Source organism: Otolemur garnettii, unplaced genomic scaffold (assembly GCF_000181295.1).
Source record: "Otolemur garnettii isolate 467f Iridium unplaced genomic scaffold, OtoGar3 scaffold00062, whole genome shotgun sequence".
Lineage (NCBI taxonomy): Eukaryota > Metazoa > Chordata > Mammalia > Primates > Galagidae > Otolemur > Otolemur garnettii.
In genome coordinates, this window is record NW_003852457.1 from 7,246,861 (window position 1) to 7,269,660 (window position 22,800).

A 22,800-nucleotide genomic window follows, 5' to 3' on the forward strand; every position below is an offset into this window, starting at 1 on the left:
TGCGTACACACCACGCACATGGATATTCATGCACACACATGCCCATACATACGTGCATACACACCACACACCCAGATATTCATGCACACACATGCATGTGCACATACCACACACCCATACACACATTACATGCCCATATATTCATGCACACATACACATAAACATAGACATACCACACACCCAGATATTCATGCACATACACACACACACCACACACCCACACATATAGACATACACACATATACATACACAGATACACCCCTGCCCATTCAGAGTCCAGCAGAGGCACCTAGGGCTATTTACAATAAAGTCCGAGGACACATGGCTGGTGTTCTCTGTGTCTCTCCCTCCTCACCACCCTGTCACCCACTCTGGCAGGTGGCACCACCTACTCCTGCTCCATGTCTTGTCCTGTTGCTTTGGGCTGCTCTGGTAAGGGAGGAAGAAGGATCATGGGTTCTGGTCCCAGAGGGCAGCCTCCCTACTGCTAGTCAGGCAAGCTGAGTCGTCCCTGCCCCAAGTCAGCCCTGCTCTGCCCCATTCCTCAGGACCCTTGGCCTCTCCATCTGCTGCATGAGGAAATCACCAGCTACCAGGGGCTACTGTGAGAGTCAAATATTAGTAAGGTATGTCATAGCGGACTTCAAAATCCTTGTAAATGCTAGTGGGAAGCTGCTGGGTTTCTATGTTCCAGGTTAGGGCTTAGCAGCATCTCAAATTTAGTGTGGCGTTTAGAAACTGGCATGGATTTCAGAAAAGGAAAGGCCACATAGATTTTGTGTTGCAACCAATATAAATAATGGTGAAAAAATAACAGAGACATCTCTCTCTTCAGCTCAATAAAAACAACTTCCTGTCTCACTCCACATGGGAGGAAGATTCCTCATCATGAGACCCTTGAATCTTCGGCAGTGGCTATTACAATGACCCCAGAGATGCCCAAGTCCTGATTCCCAGAACCCTAGGTAGGTCATGTGGCAAAGAGAAACTAAGGTTTCAGATAGAACTGAGGTCCACAATCAGCTGACTGTAAAATAGGGGCAGTAGCCTTGACCCTGCAGCTGCACAAAATTACCAGGTCCTTGGGAATGAAAGTGACTCAAAGGAGGCATGGCCAGGGAAGAGGGTCAGAGAGCTGTACCACTGCTGGCTTTGACAAGGAAGGAAGGCAGCCACCAGCCCAGAAACGTGGGCAACCCACAGAAACTGAAAAAACCAAGGAAATAGATTTCCTCCAAGGGCCTCCAGGAGGAATGCAACCCTACTACCCACACCTTGATTTGAGCCCAGTAACACCTGGGTTGGAATTTAAACCCACAGGTTCCCACTCTGTGGGTCACGACCCCTTTGTAACAATGAAAATACATCCTGCATATCAGATATTTACATTACAATTCATAATAGTAGCGAAATTATAGTTATGAAATAGCAATAAAAATAATTTTATGGTTGGGGGTCACCACAACATGAAGAACTGTATTAAAGGGTTGCAGCATTAGGAGGCGCATTAGAACCACTACAATATAACTTTAAGATAACAAATTTTTGTTGTTTTAAGGCGCACAATCTGTAGTAATTTGTTATGGAGCTGTAGGAGATGAATGCAGTTTCCATGAGAGGAATATGCAGCTGTGTTCCCATGGCCTCCAAAACTGCCCATGGGCAGAGGCAAAGGCACCCCACATAAGCCTCCACCAGGATCACTTGCCCTGAGTTGTAAGGTCCTGGGCTGATATATGGCCATTTGGAGACTGCACATATTGCCATAAGCGGAGAAATGTCCACCCAGGGTAAAGGGTGGACATCAGCCTTCCACGAAGACAGCACAGCCCAGGCTCCAGGCTTCACACTCATCAAGAAGTGACAAGAACAGCAACTTAAAATGTCTGGTCCCCCCTTCTGCCTGCCACCTAATAAATGGTTCTATATCCCCATGCATTGTGGGTGATTGAAAACTGAATAAATGAAAGATTCTCAACTCTCCCTAGAGCTCTGGTAGTCTCACCCCAAGCCTCACATGGCCCTACAACAGCAGTCCAGAGTGAGGGAGTGAACTTACCACACCCTAGTGGGTCTTGACTGTCCTCGCTGGTGGTCAAGACTCGGTGGAATCCTTCCAAGCACCCAAACCATGTCCTGGGAGAGGTGCTAAAGCGGTCCCCTTGGAGGAAGCGGATGGAGGTGTCTGCTGGGAAAATCTTGGAATCCAGATGCAGCTGGAACATGCCACTTTGGATCAGATCTGCAAAGTGCCCAAGGAAGTCCTTGCCCACTAAGGCCCTCTCTGTAAGACACAGGACAAGACAGAGGTCACCTTATCATTCTCTGCAACAGCCAGGAAGAGTCAAGGGGGCAGAGCTGCCTAGAGACACAGGCATCCTTTGGTGTCTCATTTTACAGAGGGATAAACTGAGGCCTAGCTCTGGGGATGGACTGGCTCAAGGTCACATGGGAGTTAGAAGCATGAGTAGGACCCCAACCCTGGTCCCCTGGCTCCTGTCGCTTCTATAGCTCCAGTACAACCTTCATGGGTTCAGGAGGTCATGTCTTCAGTCACTGAGCTAAGGTGCACTGTCCAGACGTTTGTCCCCTTCAGCCTTTGATGAGGCACTGAACATCTCTGAGCCTCAGTCTTTCCTTCTGAGAAATGGCCCAGTCATGCCTCTCTGACAGTTGGTGAGGATGCTGGGAGAGAAGGTATGAGAAGGGGCCTCTCAAAGGGAAGGCAAGGACTCGAGGAGGCAGTGTGGCCCTCTGTCAGTGCTCAGCTAAAACTAACAAGCCTCAGCTATGGGACCACAGGCATTTCCTAGGAAGGAAGCAGAGGAGCTGGGGCGGACCTCAGCACGCAGCACACATTCCTGCCACGCCAGCCGGAGGCCCCAGACCACAGTGTCACTGCCTCTCCATTGAAGCCAGGAACAAGGCGTCTCACACTTGCAGCTCCAAACACACCCAAATTATCCAGTCTCTGGAGGAAGATGCAAGGGGACCCCTAATTCCTAATTCTGAGGCAGGGGGGTCATATTTTCACACAGCTCATTCCTCTACGGACCAGACATTAACAGAGATAAAGTCTCCTTCCTGGAAACATTTTTCAGATGCTCCAGAGAGTCCTGCTCCCAGGTTGTTTGGCCACCGAGTGGCAGAAGATGGAGTAGAGCTGTGTCCTGTTCTCCGGTCAGAAATAGATGGAGCATTTGCTGCCCCACCAGAAAGCTCAGAGCTGGACACAGGGAGTGCTCACGTTGCCACTACCCGTCTGCACCTCTTGGTTCCTCCAAACCCTAACTGCCATGTTTATACAGTGTGGGCGAATGGAGATGTTTATAGACGGAAGTGGGTGACATAAAGACTCCCTCACCCACCGGTTATCCTCTTCATGCTCTCTGTACACAAGTCAAGAGAAACACTAGAATCTGTTCACGAGAGCACAATCGGGCTTTTTACTATGGATTTATTTAACTCTAGGAAGCTATTGACCAGAACGCTACTGCTTTTTATCTATTTTAAAGTAATCAGTTGCCCCTGATCCTCACAGGGGGCATCCTGGCCCCACTACCTCCACGAAACAGAGGAGGAAACAGACTCAGGCTGCACAGCGTCTTCCAGTCAGTGCTGCAGGAAAACATACCAATGTCGTGCAAATCAGGAAGAGAGGCCGCGGGGATGTCCTCCAGCCGTGATTTCCATGTGACATTCACTCCTAATCGCTCCCCGGTCACACACCCCACCTGCACGGAGGAGTCGTCACAGACAGGAATGGAAACCAGGGTGTCAAAAGTCTTCACCTACAGGGAGACAGACACTGTCAGCTCAAGAAAACAGGAGTCAGAACTGGGCCTACCCACTTCTTTGATCCCCATTAGCTCAGGTGCTGAGAGCATGGCACTTTCACTTTTCCCCACCTGAGGCAAACCAAGTTCTGGGACATTAAATTCCCTGCTGTGGCTGCACAGTGTGCAGAGGCCCATGCAAAGGAACAGTAGAGCCCTGTGCATGAAGGCCAGCCTCTCCTAATAACATATTTCACAGGTGAAACAACTTCAGCCAACTCTGCAGGAACCTTCTCCACACACACATCCAGCAGGACATCTCTGAATCCCAGTAGCATCCTTCAGCCCCTCCATTTTGGCTACGTGGCTGGGTCTCTCCTCCCAACCTGAGCACAGCTGAGTGGTGCCTGCTGGTCGTCTGTGAATGGTGGACTGTGGGCTCATCGGGCAGGGAGGAAAGATGGAGAGTTGTGAGGCCTGTTAGCCTGAGGACAGTGCAGGCACAAGTCCGGGGTAGAACACAAGCTCCAGGTTTCCCTCTTCACTTTGCCTCTTCCCAATGGTGTTTAGTCTGTTTGGGCTGAACAGTGAAATACCATGGACTGGGTGGTTTGTAAACAGTTCTGGAGGCCAGGAAGTCCTAGACCAACGTGCCAACGATTTGGTGTTTGGTGAGTCTCCCTCACAGACGGCTGTCTTCTCATCTTTGCTCACATGGTAGAGAGTACAGGGATCTCTCTGGTGGGATTTGTTTTAATAAAGGCACTAAATTCATCATGAGGGATCCACCCTCATGACCCAATCACTTCCCAGTAGCACCACTTTGGGGGATAAGATTTCAACATATGAATTTTAGAGGGATACATTCAGACCATAGCAAAAGTTAACATCACAAGAGAATCTATCTATAGCCCCAGGGGAAGTTAGTTTATCATGAACTTGGCTATATAGAGGGATAACAGAGGAAGTTTCTGGAAGGAAAGTGAAGGTGCCTGTCCCCAACCCACAATGCAGAGTCAAAGTGGCCCTGGCCCTCAGCCTCAGCATGGGAGCTTTGACTATCTTCTTCCTGATCTAGACAGTGGCCTGAAAGCTGCTCTAGGCAGCCTATATGGGCACAGGGTGCCATTGTCCTAACCCCCTGCCCCCAAGCACTTACTATCCACTGCATCTGTGCTATACCCCTGAGGAAGGTAAGTGGATGTAGGTGACACATAGTTGTCATTTAGTGAGCACCTGCTGTGTGCCACTTAGTACTCTTACAGGCAATGTGGCACAATCTTTGAACATGTCCTAGTGGTCAGGCCCTGTGGGAAGTGCCTTAAAAATATTAGCAGGTTTAATGTCTGAACCAAATTTAAGGGGTCGAGATTATCTTTACTCCACATTAAAGATGGAGAATTTGCCTCAGAGAGGATAAGAAACTGCCTAAGATCTCACAGCCAATAGGTGGTGAAGCTGGGATTCAAATCCTCGCTAACCCCAGAACCTTTGATCTTAACCTCTCGGCAGAGTGTAAGGAGTGTAAGTTTGGCTCTGTTTCCTCACTTAAGCTGGCCCTCCAAGGAAGGGGCTCCGACTCCCATGTCACAGGTGACCGATGGGAGCCTCAGCAAGGTTTGGTAAAGGCCTAGGTTACTGACACCGTGGCCGTGAGCTCAGTCCAAGTCGTCACTGTGGAGAAGGCCAGGCAAGTACCTGAATCTGGCAGAAGCCACGGGCCATCAGCTCGTCCCCTATGAAGACCCGGAACGCCCACAGCAGGCCCGCGTAGTCCACGCTGCACATCTTGCCCGGCGGGAGCTGGAGCTGGAAGTGCGCTTGGGTCTGGATGGTCTGCCACGGCTGGGGCCCTGCAGGCAAACCCCAGTGGTCAGCAGATGGAGGCCAAAGCCCTCTGGAATTCTTTTGTTTTGGCTTTTCCCCTGAAAAATTAACCCTTCCTCTTTTAGCTTGCAGCACACAGCACTGCCACTTTGCACTGTCATCTTCAGAGCCTGGATACTTCCTGCCATGACAGCTTGTCTCTGAAATTACTTAGCACCTCACACCAAGCTTAGCCCTGCCCCCTGCCTCTGTCCAGAGTTCTTTACATTTTGGGGTCCTGGACATTCTCCTGGGAAAATGTTCCAAACTACCTTGCATATAGACAGAGCCCTACTAAATGGCCTTTCAGGTTAAGAGTAGACACCACGGACTGTGAGAATGGTTGTTTAGTGCACAACCTGCACAGTCATACATGGCACCCTACACTCAGCTTGAAGAGATCAAGACCCACACCTCTCTCACCCAAAGTCCCCAGCTCTAGATTCGGCCATGACCATTCTGGTCTTGACTTTAGCTTAAGCCATGCTGGATGGAGACCCTCCATGTCCCAGAGTGTTTCACAACAAATACTGTCCTTGTCACCCTGGAAGCCACCCAAGCCTGTGACAGTCAGGCCCAGGGTCTGGGTCTCTCTCCCAGATGCCCCACCCTTGCACTGGCTGGACCAAGTGCTAGATCCCAGCTGTCCGTCCTGACCTGTCTGGCTGTGAATAAGCACAGCCAGGCTTTGCCAAGGCAGACGTAGTCTGAGCCTGGTGCTGCCACACAGCCATGTCCACGTGCTTGTGTGTGTGTCAGGTGGGTTCAGTGTGTGGGCAGGAGAAAGGAGCTCTGTGCAGAGCCCTGGAAAAGGGCTGGTATTTACATAGAGCACAGGCCTTGCCCATGAGAACTGCTGGACACCTGGAGTGGGCCCAGCACCTCTCCAAACATTAGCCCTGGATGTCCCTGTGGTCAGAGCTAGAGGTTCGTGGGAAAGAGTGGCTCTCAGAGGCCACCTATGCAGTGCTGAGTGTGCCAACACTATACCAATACGACTGTCAGAGCACCCACCTTCCAAATATTGGTCTTTAATCCAAGACATTCTGGGAGAGCTGGGGTGGTGGTAGTTCTCCCAAAGAGCAGATGATCCCAGAAAAGACATAGAGAAAGCCTAACTCCGGGCTCCGTGAAGCACATCTGCTCCTGCAGAAGAACATACTCCGCAGTGCCCTCTCTCCTCTCGGGGTGCCACCTGGCTCACCGTCACAGTGCTGCATTTGGAGTGGGATGAAGCACTCACATGTGCACACCCTGGCCTCAGCTCTAGCCCTGAGAGGACACTCACGCTGGCACGCCCGTGGCTGGGGAGGCGGTGACTCCCAGCGTCCACTCTCCAGGCTGCACACCAGGAGCCCTTCTGGGAACACACTCCGGTAGCCTTGGCGGCACAGCAGCCGGCACTGCTGGACAACAGCCCCTGCTGGACCCAAGACGCTCTCACACAGGATTGCTCCTCCAGCCAACCCTGAGGCATCGAACGGCAGCCGGCACTGCGGACCTAGAAGGAAACAGAGCCGGGTGGGCGTGTGTCGGTTTCAGGAGTACCAGCGTGCAGTCTGTGGGTGTCCCCTTCCCAGCCACACCGGCCCTCCTCTCTCCATCACCAATGCACCATGCTCTCAGGCTCTGCCCCTGCCCTCTGCTTGGACAAGATCATCCTCTCAGTTGGAACAGGCCCCTGAGCACAGATACTTCTCACAGCTCCATCTCCAGATCAGACTCTCAAGCTTCTCCTCATCTCTGAATCCAATTAATTATCCCCTATCTCTCCACTGCAAAGCCAACCGTCCATGTCTGACCTCAGCAGCTGCTGCCCAGGCTCACTCCTGCCTCAGTGCCCCATCCCGGGAGGGCACCTCCAGCCACGCAGCCACCCAGGCCAGCAGCCAGAGGACCCTCACACCACGTACTGTCTCCTCACTCTCACTGCCTCTTCCTCAGTCAGAAGCCCCTCATCTTCTGCCTGAATGGCTAGCAAGACCTCTTGCTGGGCTCCTGCATCTGGGCCTCATCCCCTGCCTTTGTGTTCCCAAATCTGACCCAGTCCCTGCTGCTGGCAGAGAAACTGAGCTCGAAGCTGGACTGAGGCTCTCAGTGCCCCAGACACCTGCTGACCTGCTTCTTCTCGGCATGCTCAGCCGCCAGCCTCCCAGTGCCTTCAGGAACATCCAGCTTCCCCTGAATCTATCATTATGCCCGTCCCTCTGCCTGCTCATCTGTCTGGAAGATTCCTTTTCGACTGTCAAAAATCAGCTCAACACATCCAGTTGTTTAACACCTTCTGTGGTTCTCCCATGCAGGCTTTAGTCTCTTTCCTCCAACCTCCCAGCCACCTGGTGTAGACCTCTGCTTTATTCATTGTTCAGAACTCTAATCACCTGCAGGCTCAAGTCTGCAGGGAGAAAGAGGGGCCCCACCCTGTGTTCACGTCGGCCAGGGAACAACGCTGACCCACATGCAGCTTGATGAGTGTGAGTTAAATAAATGTGTGACTGAGTAAGTTAATGAGCAAACACATTCAGTGTGACAATTTCACATCTGATTAGAGATTTAGTTAATTATCAGACTCTTGGGCACAGCCTTGCAACCAGTATATGTCTGGATTTTAAATCTGCAATCTCTGTGTGAGATAAGGGTATTCAGGGACCTCAGAGATGAAGAATGACCTATTTTGATCTCCAGAGCTCAATATGGACTTCTTAATAATAAGAACAATGGGCCCTGGTCAACATCTTGCATTGTGATTTGCAGTGGGCTTATTGAGTTGTCTCTTACCAAGAGCAGAGGGTGTGTGGCTCTGAGCTGGCCTGCCGGGCTGTGAGTCCTGGCTCTGTCATTTACTATTACAGTTGAGTGGCCCCAGGCAAGTTGACTAACTTCTCTGTGACCCTGTGCTCTCACTCATAAAATGATGAGGATAGCAATAATGCCTACCTCCTAGCAGGAGTATTTATTTAAAAACTTCTCATGTGACAGTAAGTGCCAGATGTACCGTTAAGAGTTTTACGAATATCAACTCACAACTCTTTTCTTTTCTTTATTTCTTTTATGAGACACAGTCTTGCTTTGTTGCCCAGGCTAGAATACAGTGGCACAATCATAGCTCTCAAACTCTGGACTCAAATGATCCTCCTGCCTAGCGTCCCAAAGTGCTGAAATTATGATCTGCTACCAATTCTTTTAATGCTCCCCACGCCCCTGTAGGGTAGGTCCCATTACCCCTATTTATAGACTCCAGAGGCACACAGAAGGTCAGGACCTACGCTCAAAAAGCCAGCAAGGAGCAAAGCCAGGATCTGACCCCTCACTCCCTGTTCCCACCAGAATGCTAGATGCCTCATGAGTAAAGAGCAGGTGTCAGGGAGTGGATGTGTGAGCAGCCCCAAGATCTCAATAAATATGCTTTCCCCTCATGCCCCATGGGAGGATCCACACCTGCGGCCTCTCTGGCTTCTCTTCCTCTGTGGCCTCATGCAAGTGGCCAGTGAGTACTCTGGCTGGGTAGGTGGGGCAGGGGCTTCCCTTTCAGGGTCACCAGCATCACCCAGGATGTTGACACTTCTCTCCCTGGTGCCCCTGCCCTTTCCAACAGACCTGCTTTGCTTTCCCAAGAACTTCTTCCCCAATTTCCCTGAAATGATGTAACTCCCTGGCTATGATATGAACCATCTGGCCCCCATGGCAGGCGAGGGGGGCTGAGGAGAAAGGAAGAAACACAGAAGCTAAAACTAACTGAATACGCACAGTGGGCCCAGCCCTGGGATGGACTGCCAGGCCCAGCAAGAACCATGGATCTCCCCAGGCTTCAGCCCAATCCCACAGGCCAGTGGGGGCCAAGGGGGTAGTCGAGCACCTGCCCAGCCATCACCCCACAGCGAAGCCTGGATAAATGTTTCTCTATAGCAGTGATTTTTCAACCCATGTGCCACAGCACACTAGTGTACCATGAGATGATCTTAGGTATGCCGCAAAAAATTTTAAAGGTTGTTAATTACATTATCTTTGAAAGACATTCAAAGCACAGTAAGCATATTCCTTTTTTTTCTCTTTTTTCTTTTTTGATCAATGTTATTTAAGTTTTCTGTGGAAGTTTAACTTTAAGTTCAATGGTGCCATGAGCTAAAAAAGGGTTGTAAACACTACTTTATAGCCTCAAAAACAGCACAGCAAATTAAAGAAAGTTATAAGGAGAGGAAGGAAAAGCTATTTTGGGCATCCTTATCTTTCCTCCCTCTTCACTCAACAAGGCACTTTGAATCATCTCCCTGTGCTGCCTTCTGTCTTCTCCTAAAGCCCTGCACAACACTGGGTTTTAGGAGCAGGCCCCAGCCAGGAACCCTGGCTGTTCCTCTTGATAGCTGAGTGCCCTTGGACATGTTTATAAACCTCTCTGAGCCTCAATTTTGCCACCTATAAAATGGGGAGATAAGTGAGCTCTAGTACTTGCATTGTTAACAGGCAAAAATGGGATATATGAAATAAAAAGCAAATTTTACAAGGGAAATCTCTACACTTGTGAGCTATAATCATGGACAAGGCTGTGTAGAGTCTTCCCATGCCCCAAAGGAGCTGTGCTCCAGGCCCGTTCCCGGAGAAGGCTACATTAGTTTCCTGGCCTCAGTGCAGACCACTCCCAGATGACTCCGCAAGTGGAATCCTTCTCATTCCTGACTTGAGGCAGAACCGTCCCTGCCTCAGATGCATGGGGCAGGCAGCTCCATTCATAAACAGCTTCAAGCACTGACTATGTGCCCTTTGTGGTGGCAGGTGCCGAGGTCAGAAAGATGACAGTGAAGCTGGGCCCTATCCAGAGGCAGCAACAGGAACTGGGAACACATAGCATGTGGCATGAGCCGTGGGCACTCCACAGGTTCAGGGCCAGAGTGAGAACGGAAAAAGCAGGAGGACAGCCCGACAAAGACAGCACAGCGGCTCTCTCCCCAGGCTGCCCCTGAAGCCTCCTTCCGTCTCTTTACGAGTGTCAACCAGAGGTACCCCTAGACCTAATTACATTTTCTGCAGTCCCAAAATGCTGCTTAGAGATTGGAGAAATTTAAAAAACATAATGAAGCAATAAAAACATGAAAATAAAGGCAATTTTTATAAAATCGAAATCATTCAGCATGGTATGGCTTAACCCCAATTTATACTAAACATTTTGTGATGTCTTCATTCCTGTCCTAAAATGAAATTCACAGACAGTCTCTCCTACCTGCTCAGATAAATTTTAAATTGACTGTAAAGTCCCATGATTTGAATATACTGGAGAACTAAAAGGTAAATAATTCATAATTAAATAATACATTTTAATTTTTAATAACATAGTTTAATATATATTCATATGATGCATATTTCAATATTTATGTCCACATACATTTTTAAACTAGAAATGAAAATAAACAAGTCGACATGAATTCCTAAAGCACCTCAACAGGGATACAACCGTCACCTTGAAATGCCACCATCAGGGGGCTTCATGCCATTTGGGGACACAGAGAGCAAGGCCCAGAGGCCCCCAGAAGGCCAATGCCTGAGCCCCTGAGGTGGCAGCTCTGGGGAGTCCCTGGTCTGAGTTTCTTTCTGGTTTCAGCCCCTGGCCTGAGCACTTTTAGGAAGTAGATGCAAGTTTCGATATCATGGGCATCAACCGCAACTGGATCCTTCCCTGGCTTCCTGTCTCCTCTGCCACCCCCACTGTCCTGCCTCCTTAGAACCCCACCCAGTCTGGGTAGAGTAGGAGATGGGCTGGCCCCACGGTCCCTCCAGGGACTCACAACTTACTCTCACAGGCAGGCTTGCTCCCAGCCACGCGGGTCTCGGACACCTCCTCTCCACTGCCTGTGACACACCAGCAACTGCTCTGGTCAGGGTCGCATTGCATTGGGGAAAAGCCTCCATTCTGTGCATCACAGTCTGGGATGAAGCCAAGGCCGACTGTCCTGGAGAGGACTCCACTCTTGAGCACATCACAGAGGCCCGGGCCTTTACACAGAGACAAGCTGGCTCTACCACCCAGCTCCAGAGCCCGAGTATCCTCCCCACCTTCCTGGGCCAACCTGCCTATAGGGTCTTCAGGGGTCTGAGGAGGCTGAGCTGCAGCAGGGCCAAGACAGTACATGCCCAGCTCTGAGGGATTCCTCCCTCCGCTGCCATTGTCAGGGAGTGTAGCATCTTAAAGAAGTGAACAGGTGTCATTCAGTGAGATAAGGGTGGCCACAGTGCAATATAGGAGCCACAGGGTGGCACAGAAGCACGGGGCTCAGCTATGGAAGAGACAGTTCAGTGGAGGCTTCGTGGAGGGGCTGAAGCATGGTCTGAGTGGGGATTAGGCAAGGTAGGCAAGCGTAGGGGACAGGTGGACAGATTGCAGGTGGCAAGGCCAGAATGTATGAAGATCCCAGGGGGAGAGACAGCATCTTCCTCCTTCAAATGTCTGACCAGAAGGCATTACAGCCAGGTGGGCAGCACGAGCAACAGAGAAGCAAGAGAAGCCAAAGCAGGCAGGCAGCTGCCAGGGGCAAGGGCCTGTACCAAGCCAGGGAGCTTGAGTGGGCCCTGAGGACAACAAGAGTGCCCACAGATTTCAGGCAAGGTGGGCATCAGCATATTTCACCTCACTGTGGGAGGTAGGTTATAGGGCCAGCTGCAAGCCAAGGGCCAGGCAGGGCCTGCGCACCTTGGAGCAGCTCAGCTGGTCAAACCACAATGCACTGGTGCCCTTTTAACAGTCACAAAGCTCAGCCTGCTCCCTGCACCTGTGGTCCTCCCAGGACCCTGCTGACCTGGGGATTCTTGCCCCTATTTCATGGATGGGGACACTGAGGCACAGTGAGGTCAGGGCCTGGGCCTCCACAGCGTTGAAGTGGCAGGGCTGGGACTTGATGCCAGCTCTTGTCACTCTGCACCCAGTGATCCCTAGGGTGAAGGGGTCACTCACACTGGGCACTGCTGTTTGAGCCAGGCGGCATCCGTTCTCCCGACGTGGGGTCCACACACCAGATACCAGCCTCTGACGCCTGCAGCCTGGAGTGCTCTCCGGTCTGAGACAAAGCCAAGGTCACATCAGGCACCACAGGTGAGAGACTTTTGCAACCAACCTGCTGGTGGGCAGCTATCAGAAATGTCCTTTCCAAAACAGGTGGTGACAGCTTTTCCAAATGGAGGGTGGTGGGAGTGGGAAGCGCTCTCCTATCCCCCCATTCTTTACACACATTATTTAAATTGATGATTACAATTATCCCAGGAAGCAAGGACCACATTCTTCCACTCTAGGGTGGGAGAAACTGAGGCTCACTGAGTGAGGAAAGTGGAGGAACAGCGCCCACAGGCTGCAGCCCTAAATGGCCAGCCACTTTCCTGAACCAACCCCACCAATTACAGAAGTTATTTCCGCAAACAGCTGTAAGAAAAGTCCCTGAGGATCTGTAGCAGGGAGAAAAGAACACAGCGTGGCAGCTACCCAAGCCCTACGTCTGGCCAAGACTGAGAGGATGGAACCCAGTCTGTGACAGTCCCTGCCCCCCAACCTGACTTGAGCCACTTCAACTCTCTGGGCCTCAGTTTCCCCACCTAAATAACGAGGAGGAGGGACTAGATCCTCCTTGTGAGTGTCCCATTGAGGAGGAAGACGTCCTCCCTCCCGAGTCACAGCCTATTGGACACAGGCAGCAACTGCTATGCCCAGCAGCCGTGGCTGTGCTTCCTTCAGGGTTTGTTTGCTGCTTGCTTATTTTATAATCTGCGGGGCCTTGTGTGCAGACAAGCAATGGCAATGATCTAGACACCCGATGGACATGCACAGAGAATGTAACTGTGAGGCTCCCCTGTGACAATCATGCCCTGCCCTGGTGTGACACCTAGTCCACAAAGCACCCTGGAGGTGGGGACGTCACTGTCCCAGAGAGGCCCAGCTACACTACAGAGGGAAGGCTCAAACCTAAGCCAAGTTTAAGAAAACTCTATGGGGTAAAGTCTTGAAATTGAGAACATTCTAACTATCGACTTTTCCTGGAGGGTTGAGCCAAAGGCGTGTGTACATACAGTCTGGGCAATGGGGTCTGGGCTGCCGTTTACTGGTGCCAGGGCAGCAGCTGGGCAGAGACCCGCCCATCAGAAGAATAGTTCTGCTCAAGAATAACATTGTTCCCCTCAGAAGTTGTGGCTCCTTCATCTCCTTCTCTCTCAGCAAGCACCAGTGCCCAGAAAAATGGGAAAGAATTACATCCCTGGCTGGGTGCAGTGGCTCCCACCTGTAATACTAGCACTTTGGGAGGCCCAGGTGGGTAAATATCTTGAGTTCAGGGGTTCAAGACCAATCTGAACAAGAGCGAGACCTTGTCTCTACTAAAAACAGAAAAACTAGTCAGGCATCATGGAGGGTACCCGTTGTCCCTGCTACTCCGGAGGCTGAGGCAAAAGGATGGCTGGAACCAGGAGTTTGAGGTTGCTGTGAGCTATGGTGCAAAAAAAAAGAATAGTATCCCAGCAGTAGGTGTTTGCCAGCCATGATGAAAGACTGATTTCTCTAGAAAACTAATCCATAATTGGGGTCCAGTTTCATAGTACTAAACAATAACAATAATGAAACTTTCGCTCACACTTTACAGTTTCATGAACTTGTAGTTGGCTGGTTCTATCTGATTTCCATGAAGTCCCTGAAAGCTGAGCAGCGCAGGTCATAGTGTTCCTATAGTTCCTACTTTAGGGAAAAAAATTGAGGCCCAGAGACTTCAATCACTCAGCAAGTAAGAGGTTGAGATTCTGGCCATAAATCCCTTGTTTGGGAGCTTTTCCATCAGTACTTACTGAATTATGAAATACTCTAATCATCCAGGGTGCTGGGCAGGGAGATAGGATGATTGCCTCCAGTGATGCTGAGAACCCGGGGTGCAGTGAGCATAGGGCCTTGGCCACATGCCTTGAGCAACTATACATGTTTTGATTATTTTTCAAAGAGTTTTCATGAAAGATAATTCCTCAGGCTCTCAGAAACAATCCTAGCACTTGGAACAAAATGTAGCCTGATTTTAGTGATTAAAGAAAACAAACTAAAGCACAGAGAGGGTAAGTAATTTACCCAAGGTCACAGAGCTAGGCTCCCAGGCTGAGCACAAATGCCCAGGCTGAACTCCATGTAAGCTCTTAACTAAACCAAATATTTTAGAAACTAGAAAAATCTTCAACCAGTTGGAAGCACATTTTGGCTCCCTCGAGGTCCTTACCTCTAGGCAAGCTGGGATGAACAGGTCTTTTGGAGATGGGTTTCCTTGGGATCCAGCCTGTTTCCAACCAGAAAGAAGTCCATTGGCTCGCGACTTCTCACAGGTTGTGGGGCCTGTGGGAGAGAGAGGGATGCTGTTAACAGACTAAACACGGGAGACAAGGGAAGGTGGGGAACCCAGGCTGATCCCAATTTCAGAGCCACGCGTCTGGGCGAATGGCGGGGCCCCTCACAGACAGCTGGAATGTTAGAGGAGAAGCAGATGTAAGGTCAAGGACAAAGACCCAAGTGGGCCACACCAGCTTTGTGATGCTCAGTGGGCCGTGGATTACACACTGCTGAACCTCAGGGGAGGCTGCAACTGCCCAGGGACATGTGGACAGGGTGGAGAGCCAGGGCTTCCTACTCAACATGGCCTTCCAGCCATTTACTTCCACCCTCAAAACTGGGAGCAGTGCTCAGAAGGGCCAAGGTGAGTGGGCGCCTCCAGACCCAGGACAAGGAAATGCATGGCTGTAAGCAGATGGCCTGAAGGACTGGGCCATGCGGCCTCCCACAGTTGAGAGATCCTGGCTGGCTCAGCTGGCCTAGAGCACCCACCCCAGGGGCCAGGTAGAGGGTTCCACAGGCTTCACTTACACTGAGGGATCTGTGGGGACCGGGTAGTCAGTGAGGCAGGGACAAACTCTCCTTTTCCGTCCACACACCAGCAGTGCCCTAAAAAGAACCAGGGGCTGGAGTTGAGGAAACGCACTGGGGATTTGCCCCCCAGGGACCCATAAACCGCTTTCCTTCCTTGCATTCATAGCAGTGCAAGCAAGGTAGTCTCTCTGTCCCTGTGACCCAGACCCTCTGCCTGACATCATCCATAATCACAAGTCTTAGCACCCCAGTGCCTCTAGCAACCACCCACTTGGCCTTCATTTTGGTAGAAGGTCCCTGCTTCTGTGTCACAGGCAAGAAAACTAGAGGCCAGAGAAGCTAAGGGATTTGTCACCAGCTGCCAAATAGAGGTCTGAGAGAGTCCAGCTCACTTGCCTCCCTTTGTGGGGCTCTTTCTCTAAATAAAAAGGAGGCAATGTCATTTGGCCTCCTTCACCCCACCCCTTACCAGTCCCAGCATGGCACTGCACAGGCTCCCAGTTTCCAAATGCATCACACTGCGGCATGTAGGGGCCAGACCGCGGGAGGGTGGGTACTTCCACCCAGTTGTCCAGGGAAGAGCGGCGTCTCTGATAGAAGGTTAAGGCTGGAGTCAGGGATGGAGAGAAGCAGAATGTGACTGCCTGCCCAATGTGGGCTCCATCATGGAGAACAACCAATTATGTCCCTGTTTCACCAAAAGGACATTTTCTTATTTATTTGACAGACAATTCAACCCAAAATATCACACAGGCAGCTTGACCAGTGCATAGGCATTCAACAGAATGTCCTTTACAAATAACCTTAAGGCTGAAGATAGAAAGACTCTTGGTAAATGTCTACAGTAACTTCTGCAGATAACTGATGAGGTCAGCAGTGTGTCTCCAGGCACAGGGGATCATAACAACACAGCTAAGATGTGCAAGTGTTCGTTATGTACTAGGCATTGTGTAAGTACATGCATTAATTAATTTCATCCTCACACTCTGAGGAAGGTAATGTATCTCATTTGATGGATGAGAAAACTGAGGCTTGGATGGATTAAGCAACTTAACCGCTGTCTCACCCTGGAACATGGAGAAGCTGGACTTGGAACACAAAACCTCACTCTAAGTCACCTGCCCTCTTAGGAGGCTTTGTTACGCACAAAATCACATCTGATTTTCATAGCAGCTCCGTAAAGTCAGAACTTCTATCATAGGTGAGAAAACAGAGGCTCCATGAGGGGGGCTGAATGCTGAACAGGTGGGTGCCCCACTAAAGAAACTGTAGCCCATCATCAGCTCTCCCATTAGGCTTTCCTGCGTGGCTTTGTCTCCTACCAACATACTAGATGGTGCGTGTATTGTCGTGTTTGGGTGTATCTCTTCCATGTAGCAGGTAAGCCCTTTGTGCTTGCCTCATACGAGGCACTCAGGAAATAGAGTGAGGGAAAGAAAATGAATGTTTGAGAGGGAGCAGACAAGGAGAGGATGGGCACAGGCAGGACACACAGTGCCTCATCTGGGTCTCTCCAGGTTTCAGTCTGGTTTGTACCCCCACCATCCTCCTTGGAGGCCATGAATGTCTCCCAGGCCCTCTCTCTAGTGCCACTTCCTGCCCCCTCCACTCCTGCAGGTGCTCAGTGGGCTGTGGTTCCTCCCAGGGACCCTAGAAGAGAATGACCTATCTGGTGTCATCCAGTCAACTTTCCCCTGCTTTATATCAGGGAAGTTCCCCCTAGGTCACCACCCTGCAGACATGGGCTTTGCGGCTCCAAAAGAGACGTTAACGTATAAGGATGCCACCAAGAGGCAGTCAGAATCCATCTGGGGACACTAGTGCCCACCTTTGGGACAGCCTGGGGTAGCGGAGAGGGCTTGAATTCTGGCACAGCACCCCTTAGCTATGTGATTATATGCAAATTGCCCAACCTCTCTGAGCGTGAATTGCCTCATCTATGAAATGGCCTAATACCCACCTAACAGGGTAGGTGTGATAGATACTCCATCAGAAGAGCTGATACACACGAAGCACCATACTCATGCCAGACACAGTCCTGCACCAGCCACAGTCCCACACCCTCCACCACCTGCATTAAGCCCTAGGCTGCCATGTTCTGTTGACCAAAGACTGACTGTAGTCCTCAGTCTCTTCTTGTCCTGGGCCCTCAATCCCCAGACTCTCAGGGAAAAGACCAGCTCTCTGAAGATCCTTCCTCTTTTCTCCACAGCCTCAGACATGCAAATTCAGACCATGTGGTTAGTTGGAGAGAAACTTTCTCAGCTTGACTTCTGAAGAAAATGCCACCACGCCATTCAGTGACATGTCTCTGCAGCACCCACAGTGCTCCTGCCTCTTTCTCCACATTTCCTTCCCTGACCACAGAAGGGGCACCAGTCCCACTCGTCTCTTTGTTCATATCAAATCCTGTCCCTGCCCAGAGTTTCAAACAATGGGGTTTTTGTGGAAAGCAGAAGTCCCCAAGTCTCTGAGGAACAGAGAATAGAGGCCCCTGGGGGTACAGTAAGGGCAGCAGATGGAAGAAACAGGGAGGGAAGGAAGCGACAGGATGGCTGACCACCACTTACTGAGGGCCTCCTTGGGGACAGTGCTGGGCCAGGCACCAGGGATATAAAGATGAACACAACGTAGGGCCTTGTCCTCCCAAAGAGATGTCTGGTGAGGCAGAGGCAGGACACAGAAATAGCCATTGGGAGATTCTCTTGGAGGGTGAAGAGAACCAGGACAGCTGAGCCCCAGTCCCAAGCCAGAGCGGATAGCCCAGCCCCGGGAGAGTGGGGAGGCTGTAGGAGTAGGCTCTCTGTGACTTGAGCGGGTGTTGCCAGAGAGGACTGCTTTGCTGTTTTTTTAACCCAAGACTAGAAAACTTCAGACAGGGAATCAGCTGAAACAAAGGGATAAAAGGGGTGGGGAACTTAAGTCTCAAAGACAGATGTCCTTGCCCAGTGAGTGTGGGGTTCCCAAGAGAACTTGAAGGGGACGGTGCGCTCCCACCAGAGCAGGCTGCAGGGCTATGGAGGAAGAGGCTGAGACAGATCTAGGCATTGACTTCAGTCTCACCATGGTCAGCCCAGTGGGGCACAGGGGAGCTCAGAGTGTGGGCTCAAGGACCAGTCCTTTCTCTAATGATAATCTATACTTCGGTCTCTCCCAAATGCTGGAATAACCCTCTCAGCTTCACCTCAGACCATCAGGCATGAGATTCTCATGGGGTCTCACAACCCAGACCCCTCACAGTTCACAGCGGGGCTCCCACTCCTATGAGTGTGATGCTGCTGCAGATCTCACAGGACGCAGAGCCCAGGCCGTGACGTGAGAAGGGGGAACAGCTCTAAATACAGACGAAGCTCTGCTTCCTCGCCCAAGCTCACCTCCTCCTGTGCGCCCAGTTCCCAACAGGCCACAGCCCAGGGGTTGGGGACCCAGGGGTTGCAGGACTCTCTGAGCTTATCCCTCTGTTTTATCCAGGTAAGAATTTGTGGCTTTTGGAGTTACTGTCAGGTTTAGATGAGATAGTGTGTGATAGGTCCTCGGTAATCAGGGCTCCTCTCCCTTCCCCTTTGCAGCGTTCCTGAATCCCTAAAATGAGGGGAAGCTTTGGACCAGGCCATGAGGAGCATGAGGTGCTTAGGTCCCTCACATGTGGCTTCATGGCAGCTTCCAGGCCATCTCTAGAGCAGAACATGGAGACCACCATGGAGTGGCTGTGCTAGAGGATGTGGGGAGTGGGGGGAGGTCTTGGAGAAGCTGCTGTCACAAAGACACTTGCCTTTCTTTCCCAGAAACCCTCCAGCTGGGAAAGCCAAGGCAGCAACGTCCTAAAGGCTGAGGTAACAGAATCGGGCTCTTGCTTCTCGGAGAGTTGGAGTAGGAAACCTGAAGTGCACACACTTACCAGACAGAGCCGCCAAGAGAACAGCATGGTCGTCATCCCCACGCAGGAACCTCTCTGAGAAGGTCTCCCAGGAGGGGGCGCCCTGGGGAAGGCCCAGCTCTGCTCTGCTCAGCCGGATTCCCTTGGCCACTAGGAAACTCTCTCCCAGGGGGAACCGAGAGCTGTTGGAGGCTGAGGCTATCTCTTCCGTTTCCCTCATGAGCTGCAGCACGCGGAGCTTCACTTCCGCACAGGAGCCAGCGCCTGTGGTAAGCACAGCACGGTCAGACCCACTCCACGGGCACAGGAGCCAGGGCCTGGGGGTGAGCACAGCACGGTCAGACCCACTCCACGGGCACAGGAGCCAGGGCCTGGGGGTGAGCACAGCACGATCAGATCCACTCCACGGGCACAGGAGCCAGGGTCTGAGGTAAGCACAGCACGGTCAGACCCATTCCACGGGCACAGCACCTCGGGGCTCCCTGGAGCACACCTATGTGCACACATACCACAAACACACTACACACCCCCCACATACACATTAATACATATATACACATACCACACACACATATACACACCCGCACATGTACACATACATCCACACCCTACACTAAACTCACCACAAACATACACATTAACACATATATACATACATCACACACCCTTGGGCATTAGCTAATGTGTATACATACCACACACACCACACATGCATCACACACATACACGTATATGTGCAATTACACATCCCACACACACATCCCACACACACTACACACTGTGCACATCCACACACACTTCACACGGTCACACCATACACTACACACACATCTCTGCCTTCGCTGTTTCCGTCTCAGCAGCTCTTTCCTATAATATTCTTTGCATTTTGCCCCCACAATTTCATTCACTCAACTATCGTAGACCTACTCCACGAGAAGATTAGAAATAGTTAATGCTTCCTCCACCCCAGTATTGGACTAAGCACATTTACAGACAATCTAATTTAATCTAGTCAGCAGCCCAGTGAAATACTTATTCTCATGTTACAGATAAGAGACTGGGCCACGGAGAAGCCACATAACTTAAGCTCCCAGCTAGCAAGTAAGTAACGGATTCAGAATTCCAGACTAGACAGTCTCACTCTGGGTACAGTGATTGTGACTGGCTGCCTCTAACGGAAGAACAGACAGATGTTAGGTAGATGGTATCAGCAGGGAAAGAAAGGCATGGCAGGTTGGTAGAGAGCATGACTCTCAAAGGCCCCTGCACCTGGCCGCTTGTCAGCCCTGTGACCATGCACAACATGCTTAGCCTGTCCTAGCTGCAGTCTGCTGATATGTGCAGTGGGGGAACTGGGTCTGCTCCGCGGGCTTGTAATAATTCTGTGAGGTGCTGCAGCTGCAGTGTCCGGCAAGCACTGTGCTTGTAATTATTACTATTGGCAAAAGCCACCTGAGCCACATTCACTTCGCTTGTCAACTATGACTCCAACAGCGGAGGTGTTCAGTGGATTCTTTTGAGATCATGAGATCAGCAGGAACCTTTGACTTCCGGAACTTGAAGACATTATTGTTTTCTTGTTCAAATGAATATTCTTTTTCTTTCTTAATTTTTTTTGAGACAAGTCTTACTTTGTCAGCCTTAGTAGAGTGTCATGCTGTCATAGGTCACAGCAACCTCAAATACTTGGTCTCAAGCAATTCTCTGTCTCAGCCTCTGAAGTAGCTGGGACTACAGGTGGCTGCCACAACACCCTGCTATTTTTAGAGGCAAGGTTTCACTCTGGCTCAGGTTGGTCTTGAACCTGTGAGCTCAGGCAATCTACCTACCTTGGCCTCCCAGAGTGAGCCACCACACCCAGCCAAATGGCTATTCTTGATCAGATAATCTATTCTGTCAGTCCCAGGGATTTGGCATTCCTGAAGCAAAAACTCCTATTTAAAAAGTCTACTTGTTTTCTATTTCTTCCTAGATAAAATGAAAGTCTTTAATGGGGCACACAAGATCTTTAAAGACCTGGCCCCAATTATCCTTCCTCCTCCTCTTCCCTCAGTCCATCCTCATCCCCTCTCTCCCTACCAAGATATCACCTTCCTCCCTCCCTACTCCTTGTGCAGCTCTCTTGACCTCCATTTTAGAAAGGGCCTACCCTGTCATGTGGTGGATGAAGACCTCTCAAGATTTACCCCAGAAATCAATGCTGAGCTCATCTTTGCCCCATTCCCTGGGCATCTTTTCTATGGGCAGACTACTGTTCTACCACTGCAGTATATTAAAATATTTACCAGATAACACCTGTTTCCCCCACTGGTCTCTGAGACGCTCAGAGCAGACATCCTAAGCACAGAGCACTGTGTCACCATCGCATGGCACAATGTACACAGTAGGTAGTCTGTAAACATGTATTAAATGAAGAAAGCAAAGTTGCAAACAGATCAGAGTCAGCAGCGTGGACTTGTGCTCCTGGATGCCTGAGCCATCATCCCTGCATGTGTGTAGGAAGTTGTTGGTCCCATCATTATTCACCATCAATTGTGTTAATCCACCTCTCATCTATTAAGTACTTCCTATGTGCTAGGCCTGGTGCTTTACATCTATTAATTTTTATTATTCTCCCAACAAGCCTTAGGTAGGTTGTATTCAATATATGGTATCTCAAATTTTACCGATGAAACTAAGATTCGGGGGAGGGGGGTGTCACACCCCTTTAGGTCACTTAGAGATAAAAAGCAGAACCAGGGTACCAATGTTCTGGCCTCCAGGCCAGCCCTTCTCAAGCCTGCGGGTGCATTAGACTCATCTGGGAATAATGAAGAAATGTAAGTTTTGATTCACTAGGTGGGACCGGAGATCTTGAAACTTTAATAAGTCCCCAAAGTGATGTTGATGCTTTCAGATCCTTTGTGTATCAAGACTCTGAACTAATAGTCACCAGATCCTTTCTGTGTCCCTATTGACCCTAAAGAGCTTGAATATGTACCCCCAAAATATGAGTATTTCTTTATAAAGCATACACATGTTCTGCCACAATAATATACCACATGCAGTTTCCCCAGCTGTTTCAACTGTTAACACTTAATTGCAACAACAAAAATAGAAATGTTAAAGAAAGTGATGAAATACTGAACACAGATAGTAAGTAGTTCTAATGTTTTCTGCCTAATGGATGAGCTTGTGCACCTCACCTCCTACTCCACACAGCCACCTGTTACTCAGCGAAACAGCCACTTACTCCCAGTCTAGTTTCAACGCTCTGCCCCGCAGTCATACTGAGTAGTCCCTAAAGTTATTAGGTACTTCTGCTTTCAGCAACTCAGAGTCCTACGTTTTCATGCAAAGAGGATGAAATTCAATCTGAGAACATCAATAATTGTAGGAATATCCCCATGTAGGAGACCTGACCACTGGTATGAAGA

At 50.3% G+C, this 22,800-nt stretch overlaps 1 protein-coding gene across 1 annotated transcript in view; it reads right to left on the reverse strand.

Annotated features, from left to right (window-relative positions):
• Positions 1–22,800, reverse strand: part of TG (thyroglobulin) — a 232,735-nt gene that overhangs the window by 189,517 nt on the left and 20,418 nt on the right. The window contains exons 11-20 of the mRNA XM_003792866.3: positions 19,406–19,648; positions 15,977–16,114; positions 15,505–15,582; positions 14,867–14,979; positions 12,583–12,685; positions 11,427–11,627; positions 6,931–7,143; positions 5,475–5,629; positions 3,635–3,791; positions 2,060–2,284 (exon numbers count right to left, since the gene is read on the reverse strand). Coding sequence (XP_003792914.1) covers positions 2,060–2,284; positions 3,635–3,791; positions 5,475–5,629; positions 6,931–7,143; positions 11,427–11,627; positions 12,583–12,685; positions 14,867–14,979; positions 15,505–15,582; positions 15,977–16,114; positions 19,406–19,648 — 1,626 coding nt within the window. The remainder of the gene's footprint in view (positions 1–2,059; positions 2,285–3,634; positions 3,792–5,474; positions 5,630–6,930; positions 7,144–11,426; positions 11,628–12,582; positions 12,686–14,866; positions 14,980–15,504; positions 15,583–15,976; positions 16,115–19,405; positions 19,649–22,800) is intronic.